At 33.8% G+C, this 26,971-nt stretch overlaps 1 protein-coding gene across 1 annotated transcript in view; it reads left to right on the top strand.

The window, feature by feature from the left end:
- Positions 1-21,585, top strand: part of sns (nephrin adhesion molecule sticks and stones) — a 254,295-nt gene extending 232,710 nt beyond the window's left edge. The window contains exons 16-22 of the mRNA XM_090412430.1: positions 74-382; positions 1,907-2,194; positions 4,983-5,159; positions 8,617-8,762; positions 9,482-9,593; positions 13,570-13,694; positions 15,901-21,585. Coding sequence (XP_090268556.1) covers positions 74-382; positions 1,907-2,194; positions 4,983-5,159; positions 8,617-8,762; positions 9,482-9,593; positions 13,570-13,694; positions 15,901-16,155 — 1,412 coding nt within the window. The 3' untranslated portion in view covers positions 16,156-21,585. The remainder of the gene's footprint in view (positions 1-73; positions 383-1,906; positions 2,195-4,982; positions 5,160-8,616; positions 8,763-9,481; positions 9,594-13,569; positions 13,695-15,900) is intronic.
- Positions 21,586-26,971: the final 5,386 nt, after the last annotated feature.

Genomic DNA, 26,971 nt, shown 5'->3' with positions numbered 1-26,971 from the left:
CTCTCATGAAAAACCTGTTTACCAGCAGAAAACGCTTCTTAAACTGATCTGCCAATCATATGTCTTCCTGTAGATAAACCGATCATTGACCGATCTCCACAGTACGCTAAATCCGCCAGCGACAACGGAGATACCGGCAAGATCACTTGCATCGCACAAGGTGCTCCGGACGTAACGTTCACATGGCAGCGGGAGGGTGTTACTCTGAGCAGTGATGCCAAGTCCGAAAAGTACCAGATTGAGACGACGAAGTTGGACTTCATCAAGTGGAAGAGTTTGCTGCACGTGAAAGACGTCAAGACTCAGGACTACGGCAGTTACGAGTGCGTGGCCAGGAACGAACTTGGTTTCGACAACGCGGAAATTACCTTGGAGGTGACAAGTAAGTAAAAACTGTCCATGGATTGCATTTATATTGTTTGCATATAAAGGTTATTGGATTCTTCCGTAGCGTAGCTCTTCTGATTCTTTTTATGTTCACCCTCTTCAAAACACGTGATACTCTTGATAGCTTGATATTTTCTGGATTTTTTCGGTGATCTTTTTCATTCTTATTAGATATTATTTAGTCCATTATGTTCATTATTATGTTTCTTCCATATATTCTTCCTGTTTGTTGACAAGTAATAGCCCAGAGGGTGGAGGTATAATGGAAAGGGCTTTGGCCCATTTCAGAAGAAACCTAAACTCTGCAATATCCGAATTCTACTGCCCTTGTTCAAATTCCTTGTAATAACTGGTCGATTTTTTTAACAGGGATGGAAATCCTCCGATTTATTAAGTGACCTGGACACTCATTTTAGCCATGAAAGGAGGTTTTTATGACTTGAAAAGCCCTAATATGATATGAACGTTTGCCACTCTTTTTATCATCTAAAATTAATTAGAGATGTTAAAAAGAAAACTGAGATGAATGATGTTTTTCATCATTTTTATTGCATGGTTCTGGAATTCAGAAGTAACATGAAGTCATGTTTGATCATTAAAGCAGGATTCCTGCCTATTTAACCCTTATCTCGTCCACAGTGTTTGTTTTCAGTGTTCAATCTTTTGTAAGTAAGATTAACCCTCTCAGTTCCCACCACACCCCACACAAAAAATAAAATAAAACGCAACCATTCCCGTCACTATTTCTCATGGTATCTCTATTCTTCTAAAAGGTCAATTAGGAAGTTGGTATACGGACTTTGCTTTTATATAAAGTTCACATGGCAGCGGGAGGATGTTACTCTGAGCAGTGATGCCAAGTCCGAAAAGTACCAGATTGAGACGACGAAGTTGGACTTCATTGCGTGTTAAATTAGTCCCTAGAGCTGTCTTTTTTTCAAAAGCACCTTCTTGTCAACACTTTTTATTTTATCTGATCGTGATCGTGGTCTACTAAATATACGTTTAGCATCTAGTGAACCACTACCTGTATTTTACTCGTAACGCATATTCATTAAATCTTTAAATCTACCCATCTTCCTCAGTGACAGTTTTTAATGGAACAGTCTCGAGAATATTATAAATAATTGTAAGTAACCAATTTATGATTTGATTATTGCCGAATTCAGATGACACTGTGGTACGAATGATTTTGAGAATATACAGTAAAGCCACCTCCTACCTGAATCTTACAAAAACATTCACACCACATCGCGACACCATTAATTGGATAAACCTGAGGTATCTCCTAATAAGTGATTATGGGGTGAGCAATAGAAAAAAAAAAACAACATAATTCATTTACCATATTACTTTTGTAGTTGTGAATAACAGCATAAAAGTACAATCATTTTATAAATAGTTTATTCTTCTAATCAATATATAAGTAAATATCACCTATATATTGATTAGTTATTAGTTATTTTAAGATTAAAGTTATAGCTCTGTAGTGAATATAATTTTTTTTAACCTTTTCCAGCCCACCCTGATCCTCCACTTGCTTTGAAAATTGTGAACTTTACCCACAATTCAGTAATCCTAAGGTGGGTTCCAGGATTCGATGGTGGAATAGAACAGTCTTATCGCGTGCGTTACAAGAAGACAGATTCACTGACTTATTTGTACGCTGATGTATATCCTACCAACACCACTACGTTTACAGTGACGGGTTTGGAACTAGGTACGGAGTATATCTTCAGTATAATGGCATTTAACTCGCTTGGGGATAGTGCATATACGAAGGACATTATCAAGGCAACTACATTACGTAAGTAATTGTTTTGAAAATTTTGATGATGAATAAGGTTGGATGGAATCTTATCCATCGACAACAGTTATGTTAAATTCATATTAAAACATGATATTGCATATGTTGGATTTCGAGAGAGACACTGCACAGACATTTCTCGATGTTTTAGAACTATATTGCGCTAAGCAGTGCCGTAACGAGGGCGTGGCGAAAGAGGCGTCCGCCATGGGCGCAAGTAGGTTTGGGGCGCAAAACGTAAAAATTTAACAAATAAAAATAAATAAATAGCTATAAAAGTTCGCTATTTTATACTTTATTTTTAAATTTTCAATACGCCGCTTTAGACACACAAATTCTGCAACTCATTTTGATGAGGTTAATAGTAAGTATAGTAAGTATTTAACATATTGCATTAATAAAATTTAACTTGTTACATTTACATTTTTCAAAATTTTGGTCATTTTTGGGTTAGGGGGAACGCATGTTAAACACTCGCCACAGGCGCTTCATACCCTCGTTACTGTACTGGCGCCAAGATCCTTATCACTAATCAATAACCGAACCTGTCTATGTTAACATACACAGATTCGGGCCGTTATTATTTTATAAATACGAGTTCGTACTATATGTACCAACTGTTTATACTATAAAGTGTGGATGTGCCGGCGACAATTCTGATTAGTTACTGTTAGCCCTTGCAATACCATAAATTGGACTTCATAATTACAAAAGTAATTATCGTATAAGTACCAGAACTATTTACAATTGCTCAATTACAGAAATGTTTTTGCACTTGTTTCGTTCGTTTATTTCTTCTAAATATCGCAAAAAGAGTTCCAATTTTGGATTCCTTCATAAGAGCAAGACTTCGTTCTCAAGGTAGTACACGGTAGCAAATCCCACGATACTGCAGCTAGTCATCTCTGTTAAACATCTTTTAGAGGAATGAGAGTTTTTAAAGTACTGAAAATTATTTACCCATTTGAATGGGTTTACTCCTTACCAACTCAGAAAACGAAATGTACGAAACTTAAAGTTCTTTCTCTCTCTCTCTCTCTTGTCTAGACATTTGTTTTTCATGGTAAACTAGACCTCAGTTACAAATAAACCGACAAAAAAGTATCTGCATGATTGTTAATAATTTAGCGCCGCCAAACGGCACACTATAATAAAAAGACTTGGCTCTTTCAAACAGTCAACTGGTTTCTCCAACTTGCACATCAAGACAAAAAAAAAATCCGCTTCTTAAGACACTTATTCTCCTTTCTTATGTTTTTATAACTCCATCATGGAGAGTCTTTTGTGCTCTTAGATTACTTTTCTAAGCTTCTTTTCTGTTTTTTTTCTCAGGGAAATGTCTTAACCCGTGTTCGTTTACCTTAAGTAGTATTTCAACTGATTTTTCATTAAGTAACTCACTGATTACATTAGACGATCCACTATAGTCATTTCTAAATGTTGCTAATGATATTTTTCTTGCATTTTTCAGTTAACCCAATCTCTAGGAAATGAATTTCCTTTTATAAATGGATACTCGCCAGTTGGCAGACAAGTCAGTCGTTGCTAACGCTATATATTTCGTAATTTTTCTCATTGCATGTCATCTTAGGAAACTTAAAATTCTCCTAAAATTGCTAATTGCAAGAACTTCATGGAATGTAGTTCAATTTAGCACTTTTTTTTTTTTTGCTTTTAATTAGAGACAGGATCTGTCTTTGAAATTATAATAAAAAGCCTTAGATATGCATCATTTTTCTAAACATTTAAAGTAGTATGAGTGTTCTGGAAATGTTTTTGTGGAAAACATGACATTTGCAGCAGCTGATAACAACTATGGAAGAAAAGACCAGGACCATCGTCAAACGTTTGGCTTCAATTTTCGAAATTCTTAGCAATAGAAAAAAACTGGGCCTAAAGGTAGATCATTCTTTTTGGTTATCAGTGCAGTACTTTTGTTTTTTGCAGATTTCTTGAAAAACCTGTAAATTAATAATGACAAAATCTGAATCTTCAGGTATGGTGAAGACTGATATCGGTGACTTTTTAAAGCGATCTTACTTACGATTACCTGCAACTGCACAAATAAAGATGTTTTAGAGAGTAGTACACCAAGGTAAAAATTATTATTATTATATTGAACTGAGTGAGCAAATAAACCTTTTGCTGGTGTAATTATATGTTAGATACAACATATTAGAGACAAAAGAATTCATATGAATTTGGTGGATTTTTTTTTTTTTGCTTCCTTGCTTTCTTATGAATGCAGAAACTATTTGGCACATCTTACAGCATGAAGGTAGCTTTTTGTTTGATTTCCTTCATCGAGATATTTCTTTATTTTGTCATTTCTTGCAAACTGGAGGTCCACTTTAAAGCACCGAAATAGCTTTGATATAAATTGTTAATTCCCAGTCACTGAATAGATGCAATCAATTCAGAATGAATTATAAGAATTCCCAGCAGCAATATTGTCACCATTCTCTGAAGGATAATTATCCACTATTACTCTAGAAAGACAAAATATTTATGGCAGCGGTGTTTACTAATATTTTGATTAGTCGGTGTTTATCATTAATTCATATTATTATTGATTCATAAAATAACACCGAATTTTTTTCAGGGTTGTATTAAAATTATGATCGATTTATTTGCAATTTAATGGGCAGTTTTCTGTGTTCACTTCATCTTTTTTTCCCATAACAATAGATAAAAATACAGTATTTAAGAGTAAAAAGAAAGAGGAATACAATACTTATGAATGTAAAAAAAAATATGAAAACAAATTGCTTGTTTTGCTGTTCTTCAGGTGAAGCTCCGGCTACGGAAACAGAACGTGCATTAACTGAAGTTCTATCGGAAAAAGGTGACATCCCTCGACTCATTATTATCACGGTGTCTGTTGTAGGCAGTTGTCTGCTCATTCTTAACATTATACTTGTTATCTGCTTCGTACGCAAAAGGAGAAAGAAGAGAATAGAAGAAGGTAAGTCGGTGTTTCTTATCTTCTATAAATTAATGCCTGTTACTTAGTTGGGAGGGGCAGGGGGGGGAAAGGAATTTGACAGAACGAAGATAAACATACATTTGTTCCTTTAGTGGCAAAGGAGAAACGACTGATTAATGTTATGACCAACAAAAAAAAACTCCCTCACTTAGATACCTGCAGTAGATAGTATTATCCGTTGTTTTAATTACTCGTGGCTCACATCCTTCCTAATTATTTATCGACGCAAGTGTGCGGTCGTGTGCGTGAGGTATGTGGCAAAGACAGATTTAATGAATCCACTGAATGGTAGTTTTCCACTTTGCCGGCCTGCAACACATATTGATTCTCAAATCACAATTAACAGAAAATGCAGCAACGAAACGGTGTTGGTTGAACTCTTTTCAAACCTTTTTCGTTTAAAGAGGTGGTGATTCCTTTTTATTTGAAGAAACTGATTATTTCTTCTCGTGCTGAAAAAAACAAACAAAATAAAATAAAGAAAAAATTGTTCCCGTTTCTTTTACGACTTGCCGAAACAAACACCATAATTGGACAGTGTACGTCAGTTCTGCAACTGTATATACAATACATGAAAGGGGGGGGGGGAACACGAAGTAAAACCCGAAAGATTGAATGAAAATACCCGGAGATGTTTCGTTGTAGCGTGAGCAGATATAAAGTGGGCTCAAATAAACGCCAGAACAGATTACAGGTAACGTTTGCAAGGATAATATTATTGCACATGAAAGTAAGACGATAGCTATGAGAACGGGCAGCTTAGGCAGAGAACTTGGATATCAAATTTTGTCTGCTAGAGGTCAGCACTTTCATCTAAGTGTAAATGATGCCATCAGGATTAAGTAGTGTTGATGAAGATTATGAGATGTTATTGTAATATATCTCTTACGTATGTGTGTTATAAGGTTGGTTTGTATGTTTTGGAGCGCGAACAACCTAAATTTCGTAGTTAAAAAACTCATCCAACTCTGTCTGAAACCTGTTTAACTCCTTTCGGTTAAAAAGTTATCGGGACCCGATTTGAAACCCGATTTTTTCAGTTAGAGAGTACTTTTCGTTCTTCCGAAATTGTCAAGGACGCATGGGAACAATTAAGAGACGTGTGGATATGCAAGAAATCAGAAGTGTTAACTGGAAATCCCATAAAGGACCATGAAATATTATACAGAAATGTGTAGGAGGAGATTAAAGCTAGGATAGCAGATAATCGAGATTTACTAGCGACTCACGCCCTCTACGATAGAGATAAAAAAATGTGTGTGCATTGGCATGCATCAATGTATTTTTTATTTATTACACGTGATGTATTACACATTGTTATTATTTTATTAAACTGTCACATATGAGTATAATACTTGTGCTTCTACAGATTTTTCTATTTTTTGTTTCGTTTTTACCATTTGCTGCCAGGCTGGCCCACGAGATACCTTCTCAAATCTACAACTAATTGTGTAGATTCGATTCCCAATGTTGAGTGGTTGTTTGTGAATTTCTTTAAACGTTAAATAATTTTCATGGTCTAGTATGACGCCATCACCTCCACCCAGATTATTGGAAGCCTGGAATGGCTTGTAAAAGTTTCATACTTTTGGTTTCTGGATCAAAGTTTCTGATCTAGATCAGAGGCAGGAATTATAATTGAACTGTATTATAATATAAATAATCCTTAACATTTTTAGTTAAAATTTTAGGCATTTCTAGATCTGAAAATATTAACAGAAGATTTGAAATATATCAACATCATTTTTAACAAACATATAATATTAATTTTAAAACATTAATATTATTAAAGAGTGGCGGGTTGTTTTATTATCAAAAAATTACTTGTTCTTTCCAAATACACACCATTATAATTATTGAATAATTAGTAAATACTAAAAACAATGTGCAGTGCTTAAAATAAGAAAATATTGAAAAAGTCCTTTTTAGGACTTCCAGGGTAACAATTAGCAATGCTGAACCGAGGAAGTAAACTGAGGTTCGGCTGTTGCTGTTATCCTGGGTGATGAGTTTTTGAGTTTGCTCCCTTAGGGTTTTTGCCTTAAGGGAGCACCTTGAGTCTCCGGGGAAGGTGTTCTCCGGCAGGGCCCGCTGAGGGGTTCTTGTCGGTGAATTATTTTCCTCGGAATTTGAGCGGTTCTGCTCAGGAGTCGGGGAGCCCATCGGGGTGCTAGGATGGGGCGGCCGACACTGAGTGGAACCAACGCTGAGCGGTTCTGCTTAAACGGGGAGCCCGTCGGGGTGCTTGGACGGGGCGGCCGTCAATGAGTGGAACCAACGCTGAGACATGGACGGTCTTTCGCCCACTATGGAGTGGCCTAGAGATCGTCCGATTTTTTGAGATTTTACCCTTTACTTACTAATCAGGGTAACGAATGCTGTAGCCAATGAAGTTTTAACTGAGGCTGCTATTGCCATTACCCAGGCCATGACTAGAGCTTTTAGGCTCAATAACCCCCCATCCACACAGATTTTCGTCATTCAGATGACGGGATAAGGAGTCAAAGACTCAGTCCATCTCCCAGTTCTTTTAAGTTTTTTTAAGTTTAAGCTTAAAATAACTTTACTTTTTGGTCATGTTTAACAGAACAGATCCTTCACGATTTTCACTAACAAAAAGCAGATAAGATCATTTATACTTAATTATTTCAAATCATGATATTCAAGGTTTGTTTTGTGATGAACGTTAGTAGGGATTTCCCTCCACCAAAATTTCATCGCAATCAGTTGAACGGGTTTGATTGATAGTTCATATATGAGTCTCGACCGAAGCGAGACTCTTCAGAGGGGTCCTAATAAAGGTTATGTATATCAGTGTTTCCTCAACTCGTTTATTCTGATCTTCTTACCGGTTGAAGTAGTTTCAGGAGGATATCCGAAAGTTTTAATTAAAAAAAGAACTCCTAAATGTAATAAATCTAGATCTGAGTGTTTTTTTTTTTCTTCAGTTTTACGTTGTATACTATTTAACAATGTTTCCTTTTAAATACCAGCTCCTGACTTAAGTATTTAAAGCTGGAATTCGATTTTATGCGAGTGTTATCTTTAAAAATCGAGATGAAAAATGCTCGTATAATATGGGACATGAAAAAGATAACATTTATTATCTTATGTACAGTGTTGTTCAACAAAGGGGACATGCTGATATTAAATATCGATAAATTGATTGATTTTTTTTTTAAAATCACATTTCTGTTTTTATTATTAACAACAGTGTAGTAACAACAATCAAATAATATTCAATCATAGAATTTTTCATATAATTTTTTCAACTATTCCATATTTTTCTCGCATGCTGCCAGTGCTGAACAGACTGGCTAAGCTGTGTCAAAGTAAGTATGTTCGTCTGAAGTTAAGATAAATAATTCAATATAAGTAAAATTAAAAGCAAACCCACAGAACGACTTAGTGAACATCTATTGTTATCTTTCTGCAGAAAGCGACCAGTCCAGTAGCAAAGCTGCCACGATTGAAATGTACGCACCAAGCAGTTACAATGAAACCGTCAACGGAGAAACATTAAGCTCAACATCAGAAAAAAGTGAAGCGTATTCTGAAGGACGGAGCACGGAAGAATATTCGGTAAGTAATGAATGATGAATATAATCAGAGCGTCGTCGCGGGCAACTAAAAAAAAAATGAATTTATTAAAAATACTATGCTGAAAGAGGGGCAGCGTATTATTGCTACAGAAACATGGAAGTATGACCATCACGTCATACTTAATTTAAAGAAAAAAAATTATTTTATGACATAGAAGTCATAGAAAACGTACATACTATATCGCCATTTTTTATTTCCTTCGTTCTGTTGTGATCCTTTAAAGGGTTAGAATTACGGTCAAAGTAACTATTATTACCCTCTTTCCCCCCACATTAACTTTCCTATTGTCCATTTTACACACTCTTCTACTATTTTGTTCCAATACTCACAATAGAACTATGTATTCACCCTCACCCTATCAATCCTTAATAGACATTCCATCCTCTATTCTCTACCAATAAGAGAGGATTTTTCCTTGCTTCTCCATAAGCTGAGTGTTTTAAATTTGAATCCCGTAGACACATTCATACCAACCGTATACCAGTATATGGTACATAGACACATGACGTTAGTATACATGGATACAAATTCAGAAAAAGCAGCAACAAAGTTTCGAAAATGAGGTCACGATCTTCTTCAGATGTTAAATGAAAGATTATTTGCAATCAATGTTTGAACTGAAAATTGTGACACATAAAAATAATAATATGAAGCATAAAATTTATATCTATAACTAGTCATTTTATCTCCAACTTTAGGAAGATCAAGGAAAGCCAGCTTCCAGCACCTATCTGATTGACCAGGGAGACGGAACGTATATTCCAGATGGGTCCGTACCACAGTATTCACCATACAGGTATCCTGAAACAGGTAAGTTGTACAGCGATGATGCATTCTAAACGTATCATTAAATAATTTTATCAAGGATTTCTATACATCCGGCATTATTTTAGAAAAAAGAAATTCGAGATCTAGGTTTAAATTTTAACTTGATTACAATGTGACAAGAAATAACCTTAAATTAATTTCTAAAATCCTATGAATTGAAGCCGTACATTCTGTTTGGATGCAGCTTGGCACTTGAAGCGCAATTTAAAATAGAAATGCGTAATGATTTTATGTAATACTTAACACACGAAATCGCAAAAAAAAAAGAAAACTTTTTACATACCAAAGTATTATGTTCCACATTTTTAGCGGGTTCAATAAATCTCTGCAGTTATTTTATTTCAGTGCATTCCAAGTTTTAAGATGAGTTTTTTTTTGTTTGTTTGTAATAAAGTTAATTAATCAAGTCAGTGTATTATTTCTGTGTCCCCATAACTCTTTTGACATGTGAATTGCGTTGAATGAAAGTTGCGATTGAGTATCGTGCTTTAGAATTCATTTAAAAAATGTATTTCAAACATCGCTTTCTTCGGCATAATGGATATGCATATTAGTAGGTTGGTTCATAACCTTAGTAAGGTTAACAAACACAATAAAGGTAGTACTAACTATAAAACCATATGTATACTTAACAGTTTCTATATTTTTTATTAATGTAGAAAGATCAACTTTAGAAAAAAAAATAAACATATAATTAAATTGCAATCAACAAATCGTATTAATCATTAATATACAGTACATGTGATATCAAATGATTACTTTATATGTCTGAATCAATTTCATTTGCCACATTTGTTTGGAAAAAAAAAACACCGTGTTGTATTATAGAAAGTGAACGTAATATCTAAGAAATCACTACTTAGTATATAAATTGCGTAAATAATTGTATTAAGTTAATTATTCTTAGCATAATTTGAGGCTTATCTTCGACATCTTTTGAGAAAAGAGGCAACGGAGAATTTGCTTTCAGAAAAAAAAAAAAAAAAAAAAAACTGATGGGGAAATAAGAGACTATGGAAGCCAAAGAATAACGTTTTTGAAAACTGTATGTGAATTCGTCAACCGACAGTTATGTGGAAAAGAGTGATCAACAACTTTTTCAGAAACTTATCCTAAAAGGTTGTTGACGCCCGACCTATCAATGGAAGCCTACATAACAACAATAGTCGACCATGTGGACTACAGAATTTCCCCCAAAATTAAAAGGTACAAGACCTAAATCCAAATGAATGCCAATGTAATTCTCAATAGTATTTTAGTAATTATTAATAATTCTCAAGCTGCCACAATGTACTGTGTTCTGTTGATTGTCTTGGTTGTTGTGCTTATGTGCTGCTGCTCTTCTATGGGAACCGTGACGTCGCAGTTCTTTACGTAGAGTCGCACTACTAACCTGAACCAATGCAGACTCTCTCTGAAACTCCTGGTTGATTCTTTCAAAATCGAACCAATGAGATTTCCGTATCACAGTTGCGAGCACTCTTTGGTTCTTTTATACCTCTTTCGAAGATAGTAAGTTAATTCCCATGCCATGGATAGTATATAGATGTGCAACCGACTCTACGGACTGTATGAGTTTACGTTATATATAGCAGCGTTGGTCACGTGTGATGGCTGGAATATTCATACCAGTGTATGTTTCATTTTTTAAAGCAAGTGAACTATTTCAATACAGTATATATTTTGATTAGCAGCCAAAATGAAGTTTATATATGAAATTACAAAAATCATATAAATATATTAAATAAAATAAAATTTCAAGTGCACTTCTTTTTATAGTGCTTAAGCAAAATATAATTTAATTATCTTTGGGGGTTATTAAGAAAATTATTAAACATTAAAATTATACATTCTGTACGGAGGTCATATATCCTAAATTTGGGGATGACAGTTGCTATTTTCGATGTCTAAAGGCTTCCCAGTTCTTCATCTAAAGTATTGCAAGATGTCAAGGATCTCTGGTTTGTTATTTTGAAGTTTCCATCAAAAAAGCCGTCACGTTGTAGCTCTCTTGATTCCCCAGTGGAAAAGTTCCTTGTTGTCTGGACGGATTTTCTCAACCCATAGGATATCATTTACAGTTTTCTTGATCTTCTTCGTAACATCGACGAGATACGTAAATTCAAATAACAACTTATGGCTCAAAGCACCGGCGAACATTTCTGCTCTTCCATTTAAAATGCAAGAGAATAAATGTTCATCCTAAATATAGTACATATCGAAGTTCTTTTCATTTCTTTACATTTAACATTAATAAACAAATCAGTGGTTTCTAAAATTTATGTAGTAGCGTTTATCTAACATGCAACCCCCCCTTTTTTTTTACTTTGTTTTATTTTTTAAATTTTGTATTGTCCTATTTTAGGAGCATTTTTCATTTTTTATTCTTTCTTTCAATCATTTTCACAAGGATACCGTAATAAATACTTTATTTATCTCAATTTTTTAAATTCAAATAAATAAGATTAAGAATATTAATTTAAACAATTAAAAACTATATTAAGTTGTCACAATATTACTTCGCAGATCAAAAAATACTCTCATATCACAAATAAAATCAACTTTTTAATTAATAATTTAATTAATAATTAATTATATTCCTTATAAGGACTGGCTTAAAGGGGAGAAGCAAGAATGCTTTTCATCTTCCCCGTTATCTGTAGAGGACAGTGTAGGGATAAGGTGTTATTGAGCTATTAAGACTCTGATCATGGCAGGAGGGTAACAGCAATAGCCGAGGCCTCAATTAGAACTTCATTGGCTACAGCAGTGCCATCCATTACCCTCCCAGGGTTTCATCTTTCCTTCCAGTCCCCTTAATAATTAATATCTTTGAATTCATTAATAAATATAATTATTACATTTAATGCAACTTACTTAAAGTATGTATTTATTTATTTTATTTGAAAATAATTTTCATTTAAAGTGAAAATTGAAAATAATTCATTAATTATCTTAACGCATTGAAATTATATAAGACTAAATTAAAAGTGACTTTAAAAATTCTGTTCCATCGAGAGGAAAGCAAAAGATATTAACTGTACATCGCAGGTATTCTGTTATATCGGATGTTATATCGGATTACTTCAATATTTTATTATTTCTTGAAATTGTAATTTTAGTGGATTCTGCCGATTTATGGGTACAAGAATCTTGATAATATGTTCCTTCGTATTAATTAAAATTCTGACGAACCAGATATTGAAATATATATTTTATTATATATTTATTCTGCATCCGATATAATTTAGTTTTAATAAACTTAATTAAACTTATATAATAGGTAAATAATTATTACAATACTCTGTGTACAATGAAATAATTAAAATTTCCCGAAATAGTACACTGGGCAGGATATTATTGGACAATAAAATTACAATATCTTTATTAGAAAAAGAAAAGTTAATAATCCTCGTCAACCATTTATATAAGACAAAGTCATTCGTGCAAGGAAAAGAATTTTTAGAGGTCTTGGTGCTATGTCTTTTCTTGTTTCTCAAGACCTCCGAGAACTCGTATGGTCAATAAAAGTTTTCAATGTACCCCATAACAACTAAAAGGAGCGAAGTAAATGCCATTGCTTGACGTTCGTCCAGATGATGGGCGAATTAACTCCACAACAGGACTATAACAGCGAGGTAATGAATGGACATAATAGTTTACGACTCTGTCCATCTATTCTTTACAAGAAATATCGATGGTAAACCGTACATTAAGTTCTTACTGGATCCTTTAGCGCGTAAAGACATCTTGCTAGCCTTTAAACAATTGCCGGCGTATTTTGTTCAGAAATATTTGATTTCCGCTTATAAATATAAAGAATTGTAAGAGTTCTGAAGGTTCAAGCTTAAATTACAGCGTGTGTGTGGATTAAGTATCAAATGTCTTCATGTAGCGTTTCAAAGATCACCTGTTGTTATAATCTGTCTTTCTAAAGTATCTTCCTTCTCTTTTGCAGTGTCAGGTCACTCTACGCTAGACCGGAACCATTTGGTGCCCAATAAGGCCATCTACACCTCCCAAGATGATTATTACGCTGATGCTCTGAGAAGAAACGTCTATAATCAGAAGATGGGAGAAAAGGTACTGAGGCAGCTGGCGCTGTCGTTAGTGCTCGGTGTATATTTACTTTATGGGTTCTCCAGTGTGGGCTGGATGACACCGCCGCTCTAATAACTAGCATACATCACTTGCTAAACAGCTACGCATTGGGCAGCCGCATCCGTTCTTCGAAGTAGGCATACCGAATTTATTTTTCCTGTTTTTTTGGGTCCTTCTGCCTCTGTCATTGGAATCATAAAGCTACCGAGTTTTTAAGGAAAATTGCACACCCCGATAACTTTTGCTAGATGACAATAACTAGATTTATTTAAGCAAATGCTGAGGGGTATTTTACCGAAACGTTTAACTCATTCGATATTATTATTATTATGATAATTTTGCATTTTGAAGAACGGATATTATTGAAATTTTACCAATCCCTAATCTGACTTTTTTTTTTAGTGATTTAAAACATAAAAGAATGTTAAAATATGTATTGGATTATTTAAATTCGTTTACCGAGTTAGAAAAATGTTATTTATTTATTATTAATAAATAAATAAATAAATAATCAGATAATCAGAAAAAGAAATTACATAATGACAGAAAACGTAAAGAAAAATGAATTTTAAATAACAATATATTGTTTTAATTAATTAAAATACATTAATTAAATCATTGAATTAATTAAAATTAATACTTTATACGAGACAACAAACTTATCGATATAATTTCACATCACCGAATTGAAGCCTTTTGGCTCTTTATTTTCGTAATAAGCATTTATCGTTATCACGATTCGTTTAATTTTAATGACAAACTCGCTAGCGAAAGCGTAGAACTTTTAGTACACTGGGATCGTAGATCAAGGCTTAGTTAATTCATGAACCCCACTCTAGTGACCAAAAACGTTATACGTTTTTTATAAGTCACTTGCAATAATCAGAATGGTGATCTCATTCAGAGCGATTAAAATCACGTACTGCCATTTAATGTTTACCATTTTAAGAATAATAAATGAGATTTGAAATGAAATGATAAAAATAAATTTTGTTAATGAGAAAGCAAGTCAATTCTATCATCGTAGTCATAGATCTATGAATGCGTAGGTTTCCTGGCGGTCTATTTTGCAGGAGGGAAAAACTCAAACACCTCCATATGAGATTGACTAATCATTTTCAGTAGTACTAGATGGAAGCTCATGTAACAGACATTTATTTTAAATTTATTAGTACCCTTTTGGGAAATAATCCACAACACACCCAGCATTAATATATATGACATTTCATAAATGATTCACGAGTACAGAAAGAGACTTCTGTCAATAAAAACGAGTTGAAATATTTGGAATTAGATGATACTAAAATACTAAAAATGATATATTAATGTATTCATTTCTTAATGTTTATGTTGTTGAAATGATTAGATTTATCTTGACAAAGGGAGCACTTTTACACGATTGCAGTTTATCATTATGATTGAGCAATACTTTGAGTTTGATAAGTTATTGTAGTAAATCTAAAATCTGTCCATCAGTTCGCTTCGAAATTGCACAGTTTAAGCAGAAATGTATTTGATTAAATGCAACTCACTCAGTTTGCTATTACGTCACGCTTCATTACATAGTTGCTCGTGCAGAATGGACGAAGCGCGTTAGTGGCTATAGAAACGACATAAACTGACAAGCGTTGCGTAACACTTCTTGCTCGGGAGGCAAACAGCTTTTCGCTTAGCAACACACAAATAAACTTACACTCAGATTAATTTCACAAACGGGAATGTGTCGAAAATGATTTCCCTTTCGTTGGAAAAGTGAGTTAATCTTCGTATTAGGAACTCCGAATTTTATTTATAAGAATAATTTGCTCAAGAAATCAAAGGAGACTTGTTGATCATTTTAATAGTAACGTAATACTTCGCAGATGGTAACAGCTGGGTCGATGGTGGCCATTAAATAAGTGGTTTTTCAAGTCATTTTGAGAACACAGAATGGAAAGTTAATAACGTACCTACACTTACTTTAAAATGGGACATAAAGTTATAAGAATTATGATTTAAAAGGAATAAAATAAACAGTTATACATGAAGTGATAATATTGAAAAAAAAATATAAAAATCAGAATAGGTAAATTAAATTTTAATTTCTTTTAAACCGTTAAAATTTAAATTTTAAAATTTTTACTAATTTATCTTAAAAACATCTTTCGTTTTGAAACGTGGTAATGACGTTAGTTTTTCTCTATTCCAGATTTCATATATCCGAGGTGACCATCCCCCACCTCCTCCTGGGAGAACGGCTGCCAGTGGTGTAGACCAATACAGTCCCACTCCAGATGCCCGCTACGTTCCCTATCCTATTGTCTCAACCGTCCTTCGTTCAGCCACTAATCCTCCCGTATTAAGCACATTTAATCCCCAGGGATCTCCAACAGTGACAGGACTTTCCAATCACCTTCTGGTAGAAGGTGTTGTGCCAGATGAGATGGCCGGACACTTGGTTTGACCTCAAGAGCAGCCCAGTTTCTGGATTTAAGTACTTAATATGGACTACAATCTTTAAAGATGCCTTCAAAAGGGACTTCAACCAACAAACAGTGGCGGACAGTCACTACAGCTTCCTCTCTTCATACTGAATTCCTGCCACATGTGCCTCCGGAGTCTTGTGAATTTGAAATTGCTCACATCCGGGACTGCTGGTGTAAAGAGAAAGGATCTGTTTGGTCTGTATCACCAACGAAGCTCAGGACCAAGAAAAAACAAAAACTAAACACCATACTCATACGCATATACATACTCATTTAATATGAATGGTGTTTCCAATACCAGTAGATCTGATAGACTCGCAAGGTTATCTGGTGCTATAATGCCGAGGCCTCCATGGGTATGGCTGGCCGGGTGATCAACAGTGCCTTATTCAAGTGTTTCTGAACAGTTGGCATGTCTTCATCGGCAATTATTTTATTCCGTGGAACATCAGTGGATTGTAATAAGAACAGGTTATCCCTACAGGATTTATACATATTACGCTTTTATTATGAACCACGGAGATGTTTTTTGAAGAGTTTTTTTCTACGCTCTTCAATTTTTTTTTATAATTAGTTGCAGTTCCCTTTGTCTATGCCTTTTCGTTGAGTTTAGTCACGTAATGGTATCGCGCAACAATAGTATTGTTCAACAGAGTGAAGGCAGCGCCACCACGCAAAACATACATAATAATTTATTATTATTATTATTATTTTCAGAGGAATTTCGATTATATAAGAATCAAAGGAAATTTGTGTTGTTTTTTTTGAACTATTTTTATGTTTGATTAATATTGTAAAACACAAAGTTAATTAAGCGAATATATTTTGTTTTTCTTTTACTTTTATAGCTTTTGAGGCAACGTGAAAATCTAATATAAACTAATGGAATTTTCCAAGCCAGTTAGAAACTTGAAGTTAAAATCGTTTATTAAATTATTTTCAAACATATTTTTCTAAGGTAATGACAGATCACTAAAGTTTAAGGATTTATCACTACTTAGGAATGGGATATAAATGCCCACTTTGAAACGTATTTAAAGAGGGTAGTAGCTTGAAACGCTGCTCATGTCACTTTATAGTGACACCCTTCAAAACCACATATCGCTATTAATATTAGCCGTAGACTCCGGATATCTTCCTGTTGATGTTTGAGATCTGTTCTTCCCAGTTATCCTTCATATTAAGACTACTGTGAATGAGCTATTAAAAAGGATGGTGTCAAAGTAAGAAAGTTGTGTTTACTCTTTAGTAAAAATGTTTGCAAAAATGCAAATTGCTATTTCGTTCCTTAGACTTACCTTCAGAGACACTGCTAGACCATTGAAAGGAGTTTAACCAGCTGTTCTACTTTCATCTTAAAAGTCCTTCTGAAGTCCCCTTAACTCACATCCTACATGGAATTCGAACTCAGGGATTTTCGATCAAAAGGCACGTCGATTTTTCCACTGATACAAAGACATTATCTGACCATGAAATACGTCACAAATACACATTCTGTAACTTTATTCGTTTGCATAATGGTTGCTAATTTTAAACTGACGACGTTTACCTATCAAATTAACTTGAACCTTTTGATGTTTATCGTGCGCTATAAGATTTACCAAAACAGTAACAACATAATCATCATAATAGTAAGAATGGTAATTATCACGTTGCATGAGAACATAACAAAAACATCTGAAAATAAATAAAAGCCTCAAATTAAAGATAGATAAATCAACATGCAATAAAAAAGCACTCAATTAATATCAAATTGTACTAATGTTGCCGCTTCGAATTATGCGAAATAGGATTCTCATCTTCAAGCTTTATATTGGTTGACATCTGTTTTGCTGTAGATTTTCAAACACTTAATGCAATCTGAAATAAGGTCTGCAGTGTCTGCCTGGCAAAGTCTCGTAAAATTCAAAAGAAGGAACATAATTAAAACCAACTTTTTGTCTTTCCGAAATATTTCCAGAATCGATTATTTCTAAGGTTTCTTTTATTATAAGTAGCTTTATTGTGGTGTGTAACTAAATTACCCTATCTTCAACATAATTTTAAGAAATTCTATTACTCTATAATTGATTTAGACTCCAAATGACAGTAACATTGAATAACACGTGCAATTAGAAGGCGCACAATATCGTAATTTGTGTAAGAAGGGCCTATTTGCATGGGTATTTACTTGTAGAATTTTAAGGGCCCAAAAGTGGACGATCAGTTTTGTTGGTCAAGTTAAGCGTTTAACACAGATTGAGTTTGATCCAACAAAATATCTCCAAAGAAATTTATTTCTTAACTGTTCTTTTAAACAGAGTTTTTTTTTTACCCCAAAAATTTCGTTTTTTGCCTTTATTCTCCGAATAAAGAAAAGTTAGAGAAATGTAGTATCAAAGATGTGAACGTTTGTGGTTTATATTTAGATAAAAGGACTTTAAAATGGGATAAGATTACGAGAAAAAAAAATAACTTGAGCATACGCGATTAGTTTCTGACAAAAAAAAACGTTTTCTGGGAATCGATAGGGTCAGGAGTTGTTGTCGAATGAAAAATTTTGGTTAAGATTAAGTTTTCTGTCTTAAGAAGCAAAATCATAGCCTCATTACAAGCTGTTTTCATCTCGGTCATTCCCCATTAATTTACAAGATCGACTAAATATGCAAACATAACATTATCATATATATCTGAAAGAGAAAGTTGACTCCATTAATAATATTTCATACGCTATGCCATATGAAATAATATCCGTACTTTGCAATTGCATAGTCTGAACGATGAATATACCGTAAATGCAGGTTTTAATGGACTGCGTGTCTTTACCTCCTCTATACTTTTAGGCAAGGATAAGCTAGACAGTCTTAGATAGTAGCAGTAAGATTTTCCTTTCGCAATGGAAAGGTAAAAACTTTTGCGGAGATTTAAAAAAATTACCTCCGTACCGGAGAAGAAGCAAGTGCTAGATTCGTCATTCTAAACAACCCAATTTATATACTTTTTTGGATAAATCCATTTTTATATAGCATGAATGCAAAGGCTTAAGAAAAACCTTTATATTGCCATTTTTATTCTGCATCTCAAAATATTTTTGCATTCGTATGTTCGAAGTACGGGAAAATCTACATTACTAATACGAAAGAATGTTATCTGACCGAATAAATGAAAGTAACAGCGCTTACGCTTAAAATCCAAGTCAACTTGCAATGAACATTTTACAAAATCCATCCGCAGAAATGAAGATATCTGTGGTTCTCCTATGCTGAATTCGTAATACTCTCCACTACGGCAAAGGGTGTGTGTGTGTGTGTGTGTAAGGGGGAACGGTCCTGAAATAAGTCTTTTCAGTTGCTTTATATTTTGTTATAGAATTTCGATTTCTGCTTGATGCAAAGACCCCTTTTCCTTCATATATCTGAAAGATATATTTGCTGCATCTAATCTTTAAGAAGCTTTTCTCACTTTATGTTAAAACCATTCAGAAAGTAGTTTTGCTACACGAAAAACAGGTTTTTTTCACAGAAATATATTGCCCTAAACGGGATTTTAAGGAATTTCAGATAGGCAGCAATACATCGCGTCTTCTATAATAAAAAAGGTATTACAACTCCATACACATCTCATGTCGATCATCCAGATAGGTGTTTTCTTAATCCTCTTAGATTCTATGTCGTTAACTTACGAATTACATTTGGGGTATTTTTCTTTATTCCTTACGGCATATAAATATTTGATTTTAGTTTCTGATCAAGTATTATCCTATTATAAGCTAAGAATATTTGCTAGAGTACTATATATTTAGATGCAAAAGAAAAATAATGCGGTAGCACTTGAAGATAGAGAGCGAGAGAGAGAGAGAGAGAGAGAGAGAGAGAGGGGGGGGGGATAAAGTCTTAAGACTTTATCTCTCTATTCTATAATAACACAAAATACAGTTACAACGGTTACAGACCGTTGTAACTGTATGACGATAATTCTACAAAGTTTAGTAATGTAGTTTATTTAATTTCTAAAATTTTAAAGCTCATTATTAGATATAATAATTTAACTAATATTTTCTTACAAAAATTAAAAAAAGTTAATTAAACAATTAATCTTTCTATAAGTTTTGAATAATAACAATACACCTTTAAATACCTCATATTAGTCAATTATAATTAATTGATGACAACTGTAAAAAGACTTAAAATAAACGAGCTTTTAGTTCTACTCTTAAGTTAGATTTCAAGCCATCTTAATCCCGAATGAATCATAACCTTATAAAAAGCCTTATAAATCGCATCATTAATTAATAGCCATTGAGAAAAGCAAAATCGTTTTAATGGTGGCAGTAAACCAATCTCCAGGAGTAGCTATACGGTTCAATAAATCTAGATTTTCTCTATTAGTAGTTTGCGCTGATATAAATATACTTATCCCAAACTACATCTTTGATCTACGTTCAAATTTTCATATCAAAAGAAAAAAAAACCCATTCATATGCACAAAGACTTAAATGAAAATCAAAATTCCAAACTTTAAATAAAATTCCTTTTGTGTTTAGTGTGAGGCCAATCTATTCCATGAGCACCCTGTACATTCCAGATGAAACTCCAATCATCTGTTTGTGTTATTTGGTACTTAAAAATCCTTAAAGAAAATCAAGAAGATTTTTAATTGAGTCTTGATAGTTAGGGACCATTTGTTATGTTTATCCTTAATTTTTTGAGAAACAAACCTATGTTTATTTTGTATTTTTTTGTGCTGAAAAAAAAAGCAGCTTTCTGTTATTATTTTTTTGTGTTTGCTTATTACGTTTTAGTCCTTAAAATATTTTCGTTCGCAATATACTAGTACCTTAAGATAAAGTAAAAATGAATTTAATATATCTTATGTTTGTTTGTTTTTCAAAGATGGAACCTTGTAATTTTAGTGTAGACGTTATCAATGAGTTCTGTTGTCATCATGATTCCCGCTATGGTAAGCTACTTTGATCAGGATCTATGGATAAACAAACCAAAAAGAAAAAGCATGTTGTCAATTTTAAGATTCTGGGCATACAAAAAAGGACTTTTCCCATCTGCTGTACATAATGTATATACATGATTTATTTGGCTGCCTTTACTTATAATATCGTCAATTCTAGTCATGCTCTTTACCAAAGACCATCATTGCCCGATTACAGACCTCATCTTCTGCTCGTGGTATGTTCCAGAAGTTACATGCTAATGTACAAGTTGAATATTGTTGTATGATCCATCAAAGTATGCCGAAGGTTCCAGGTTTGGATACCTACCACTTAAACCGTCCTTCACTGCCTGTCATGTGCGCATGCGCGCGCGAATGCTTGTGAAACAGCCTAGCCATGCTGTTGTGTGTGTGTATGTTTATAACCCAATTATCTGCTGTATCTTAGCAGAAATAATTACCAATAAATGCCTCCAGTCCTATGTGCCTTTGTTATTTGCTTGTCTCAACATTCTACACTTGAAACATATTGAATATCTGCTCTAGAAGAGGGGAAATGAATGCAGTTGACTTAACACAAAGAAACGAGTAACTGTTGATCTAGTTAAGTTCTCATCATTTGCTAAAGTCTCTATGCTATTCGTTTCAAGAACAAGGATATGCAAAACAGAACGGTTTTCAATATCATTTGAGAGCAAATCGTGTAATGTTTATCCAGTAAGAGAGTTTCTCAAATGATGATTGCTTTATACTTTAGAATCGCTTTTATTGTTTATAATATAGTAGTCACAGTTTTCTTTATACCGAACTCAAAAGCGGAATGTTTATTATGGTATTTATTAAAATCGTTTTAGGCATTTATTCATTAGACGATATATATATTTCATATACACCTTGAATTTGACTGTTCACTAGATGCTTCCCCCCCCCCAAAAAAAAAAATCCAGGCTTTCGAATACTGGTGAAATTAAAAAAAAAAGAAAGAAAGAAAACATTGCAAATGAACGAGATCCTTCAAGAGCAAAGACATAACGATTTCATAATTTAGCAAAACGCATTAATCTACGATAGACTTCAAGCATTAAAAGCTATCTATCTTAAAAGTTCTAAAAAGAACTGGGCGATGGACTGAGTCCTTGATTCTTTATCCCGTCATCTGAATGAAGAAAATCTGTGTGACTGAGGTGTTATTGAGCTAAAAGCTCTGGTCATGGCTGGGTAACGGCAATAGCAGAGCCTCAGTTAAAACTTCATTGGCTACTGCATTGCCATCAGCTACCCTGGAAGTCCTAAAAAGGACTGGGGTGTTAAACCAATCTAAAATTCTCTATAGCCAAAAGCTATCTATCTTAGTCTTTATAAGGACTGGCTTAAAGGGGCGAAGCAAGAATGCTTTTCATCTTCCCCGTTATCTGTAGAGGACAGTGTAGGGATAAGGTGTTATTGAGGTATTAAAGCTCTGATCATGGCAGGAGGGTAACAGCAATAGCCGAGTCTCAGTTAGAACTTCATTGGCTACAGCATTGCTATCCATTACCCTCCAAGGGTATTCAAACTCAACTCTCTCATCCGCTATCTATATCCTTATAAGGACTGGCTTAAAGGGGCGAAGCAAGAATGCTTTTCATCTTCCCCGTTATCTGTAGAGGACAGTGTAGGGATAAGGTGTTATTGAGGTATTAAAGCTCTGATCATGGCAGGAGGGTAACAGCAATAGCCGAGCCTCAGTTAGAACTTCATTGGCTACAGCATTGCCATCCATTACCCTCCAAGGGTATTAATCACCCATCGGTTCTGCTCCCTCCAAATTTTTCACTCGCTATCTTAAGTTCTTAAACTTAAGATAGCGAGTGAAAATTTTGGAGGGAGCAGAACCGAACTTAAGATAGCGAGTGAAAAATTTGGAGGGCAGAACCGATAGGTGATTAATACCCTTGAAGGGTAATGGGTGGCAATGCTGTAGCCATCTAGCTATCTATCTCTCTCTATATATATATATACAGTATTTATATTGTATATATTTTATTGTGTCTGAGTGTGCGCGGTCTAATTCTTCATTTTTCAAACTATTTCTTAATTCTTTTTTTACAAAAAAAAATACGTTTACTTTTTTTAAATATTCAATGTTTTAGAATGCAAACTAATCCAATTAAATGGAATTTACTTTTTTAGTAAGTTGCCGCATAAAAATCTGACTGCTTAGAGTGACCAGCTCACAAATTTTCACAGTATTGGTTTTTAGAATTGAAAATACAAACTACAAATTGAACTGAAAATATGTTATCAATTTAAGAGGAATTTGTCGAAAGTTATTCTTTTTATGCAGAAGCACTTGCGATTATAAGTTATATCAGGTTACATGATAGGAATGTAGGAATAATGATGTTCAGTTAGATGTCTGCACAATGTCACCTTCGTTAGAAATGTGCTGTTGTAACGCGAACTCACATTCCTTTTAAATTTATCGTTTAATTTAAATTTATCGTATCTCCCTACGAAGTTAACCTAGCTCACATCGGAGGAGAAAAATAGAGGAGTTAAAGTGATAAGGGAAGTTTTTCCACCTTGTAAAATACGCAATTAACAGCCATAATATACTAGATGGCGCTAGTTGTCTCGGTCGCAATCCAAATTTTGCTCTCACTTGATTCAATCAACATCAAAAAGAAAAAAAAATTCGACATAGAAAATATTATTTCTCATTAGGATGAATTTTTCAGTGATTACAGTTAAATGTATTTCAATGAACGGATTGGAAAGTTTTCTGGATTTCATATTTTATTTGCGAATACTCTGCTTACTATGTCAATATCTTTGCGACCAACTATTAAAGATGTTCATTTGGATAGGCAAGATGAGGTAAGTGGTTCTTTGGTTGCTGCAATAAAGCTAGTGGTCCTTGTATAAATTTGTGAGATTATTTGTGGAATAATGAGAGGTGAGAGCTGTTGGAGGATTGATGGTTGTTTCTGTGGGTGGATGGGTGGGTTTGTATGTGTTCATTCCGATAGAGCTGACATGCCCTTTTCTTTGCTTCTGGCCATTTAGAAATATTCACTGGCAGATTATAAATGTTCCTGCATGCGTAAAACTTCAATGACTCGTTGCTTCTTTCTCGTCAGTTGTAATGGAAGAAATAACAAACCAGAAGCAAGACACAACTTGCTGTTTAGTTCTCCAGTGAGTATTGTTCGATGAAAACTAACTGTCACACTATTTGGATTGGTTGGTTGGACTATGGTAGAAGCTAATAGACGCTATTAAGCCTGTATGCTATATTTGTTAAATGTGTGTTCTATGGTGGGTTTACTACTTTGTGCGATGACTAGTCCGAGTTTCTGGAAGGAAAAACCCTGCCATTTATCCTCACCTTTGAGACGAGATTCAAACACCGATGTTTCCTACCAAAGGGCAAATGTCATGACTCCTTCTCGGGTGCACTACAGACGTCCTTTCAATATCAGGACATCGGAGACAACAATACACTGACTATCTGAACGAGCGGTGTGCATTTTATGAAAAATGGAGGTGAATTTGAGATATATTAATAGAGTAAAATAATCTGCATACGATATGGCGCACGAGATTTTTTTTTTCAAATTTTATAAGTGCATTTGGAAATATAGTTCAGACGATTTATTAAATTATTCTAAGCAGTACTCTGTGAACATTTTTAAATATAAACATATCACAGAAACATTGCATTCCTTCCGTTTTGAACAGGAACTTATACATTTACAATGCATTAAAGCCTAAACTTTCAGCGGTGTTCACTTGATTGGTAAATCACTTCGAAAGCCGTTTATAAACAGCCTCATACCAAATCCATCTGGAATACGACTTAAACATTTCATTTAATATTTATAGACATTTAATGACTAATGTTTCGGGATTTTAACAGCATAATTCGGTCTGCATTATAGGACGATGTCTACTTAGTGAACGGTGTCTACTTACATAGGAATTATGTTTAACTGCCGACTAAGAATTAGATTTGTTTGTCTTTTAACTAGAATTCTGATGTACCAGGTGATTACGTTTCAAAATATATATATATAATAAGAATCATTTGCGCCTTTAAGCACTAAGAAATTTATTAACGATAAGTTTTATTTATCAGAGTTAAATGCGTAAATTATCTCATTGTTATTATTGTCATTATTTATTTTATTTTAATTTTTTTTTTAAATTTGAAGATTGCCCGTCGACCACATTTAAAAAAACATTTCATTGGGATTCATCGCAAATCTACATTCTGGTTTTTAAGTCTGTTATTTGTTTTGATTGCGTATATAAAAACCAGCAATAGGGATGATCTAACTGCAATTCCAACTATAATTACAGTGTATGAGAAGAAAGAACAACACCTTTTATAAGTTACTGAAGTGATACTATAAATTATATGCTGTAATGACCAAGTAATTAAACTACAGTAATTCCCGGTAGAAAAGAAAGTGAAGTACTAAGTTGACTACTGGCGCATGCTCGTAATTTCCTGGTTCCTGTAAAACGAATTAATCAAATTAACCAATTTGTGGGGAAGGAAAATTTTAAAATTTCTTGTACTTTTGGGAAGCAGAATTTTAGAAATCGAGAGCCAAGAAAGAATTGAACGAGATCGACAAAGTAAATTTGTGAATTGTGGACAAAATATAGTAAGGAATATGGTTTCTAGTAGACGCTAAAGGACAACCAGGCTTTAATTTCACTACGATATTGCAGATGGACAGGATAATCTGTCCAGCAGATGAAAAATACAGTATTTTCTGTCTTCACTGTATTACCAGAGTGAACAGTATTTATCCCTCTTTGTTGTAGAATTTAGGTGTGCAACTTACGTAGGGAAGAAAAAAAACCGGTTAGCCATAAGTCATTGCACAAGCATCTCAGATTTATTATAAACAGCGGTCCATCCATTCACTTCAAAAGCAAGTAATTCATCAGAATATATTCCTGCAAGATGGCTTTCCCTGTATTACAATATCCGCGAAGATTTCGTTGTCAACAGAAACGTTTATAATAATTTATCGTGGAGATCTTAATCCTAAGGAGCTTTGCTATTGGGTTGAACAAAAATCATTATTTTCTACAACTGAAGCAACTCCTTCCAAAAACCATGGAGACCTCTCCATTTATAAACGATTTGTTCAGTAGTGTTCACCATGCTATATTACATAGCATCATGATATTGTGGATAATAAATCAGACACATACATTGGCAGACCATGTCATTTGATATTTGTCTAAAATTGCTTTAAAAAGGGTTCCATTTAATTGTTTCAATAGTTAATTGAAAAATAAGAAAAATCACATACGTAATGCGAACATTTTGGAAATCATTCTATAGATTTTCTAAAGGTTATATAGAGAAAAATATGTACTTTATTTATCGGTGCATAGGTTTTGATTGCAAATACAAGTTTATTTAATGTAGATGAATTAAAATTGATGAGTTATGCTAATTTCGCTAATTTGGTTGGCGCTTCTATAATATTCTACATTCTATCAAAATACTTTTTTTTTTTTTTTTTTTTTTTGTAGGAACAAACTGAGGAGTCAGATATGTTGTATATTGTCAAACTCCTTAAGAACAAAATAGTAGATAATCAAGACAGACATAAAGAAGTACACATTGGATGAATTTCTAACAGATGGAATCAACACCAACCAATCAGCTTTTTTTGTGGTTAAATATATGGAAAGGGAACTGAAAATTAAGTCTTGTAAACGCCAAGAAAATGATAAATCAGTGTCAGTTGTAACTTCCCACTTAATGAAACGATTCTGCAATCTTTTATTTCCCCATTTCGAATGCGAATCGAACTCTATTGTTACCCATTAGTAACGCTCGACGCTCGTTTTTAAACT

The sequence above is a fragment of the Typopeltis vanoorti genome, chromosome 2 (assembly GCF_054136105.1).
Source record: "Typopeltis vanoorti isolate ZY-2024b chromosome 2, IOZ_Tvanoo_1.0, whole genome shotgun sequence".
Lineage (NCBI taxonomy): Eukaryota > Metazoa > Arthropoda > Arachnida > Uropygi > Thelyphonidae > Typopeltis > Typopeltis vanoorti.
The sequence above is the reverse complement of the archived record's forward strand: the minus strand, read 5'-3'. Positions and strand labels throughout refer to the sequence as shown.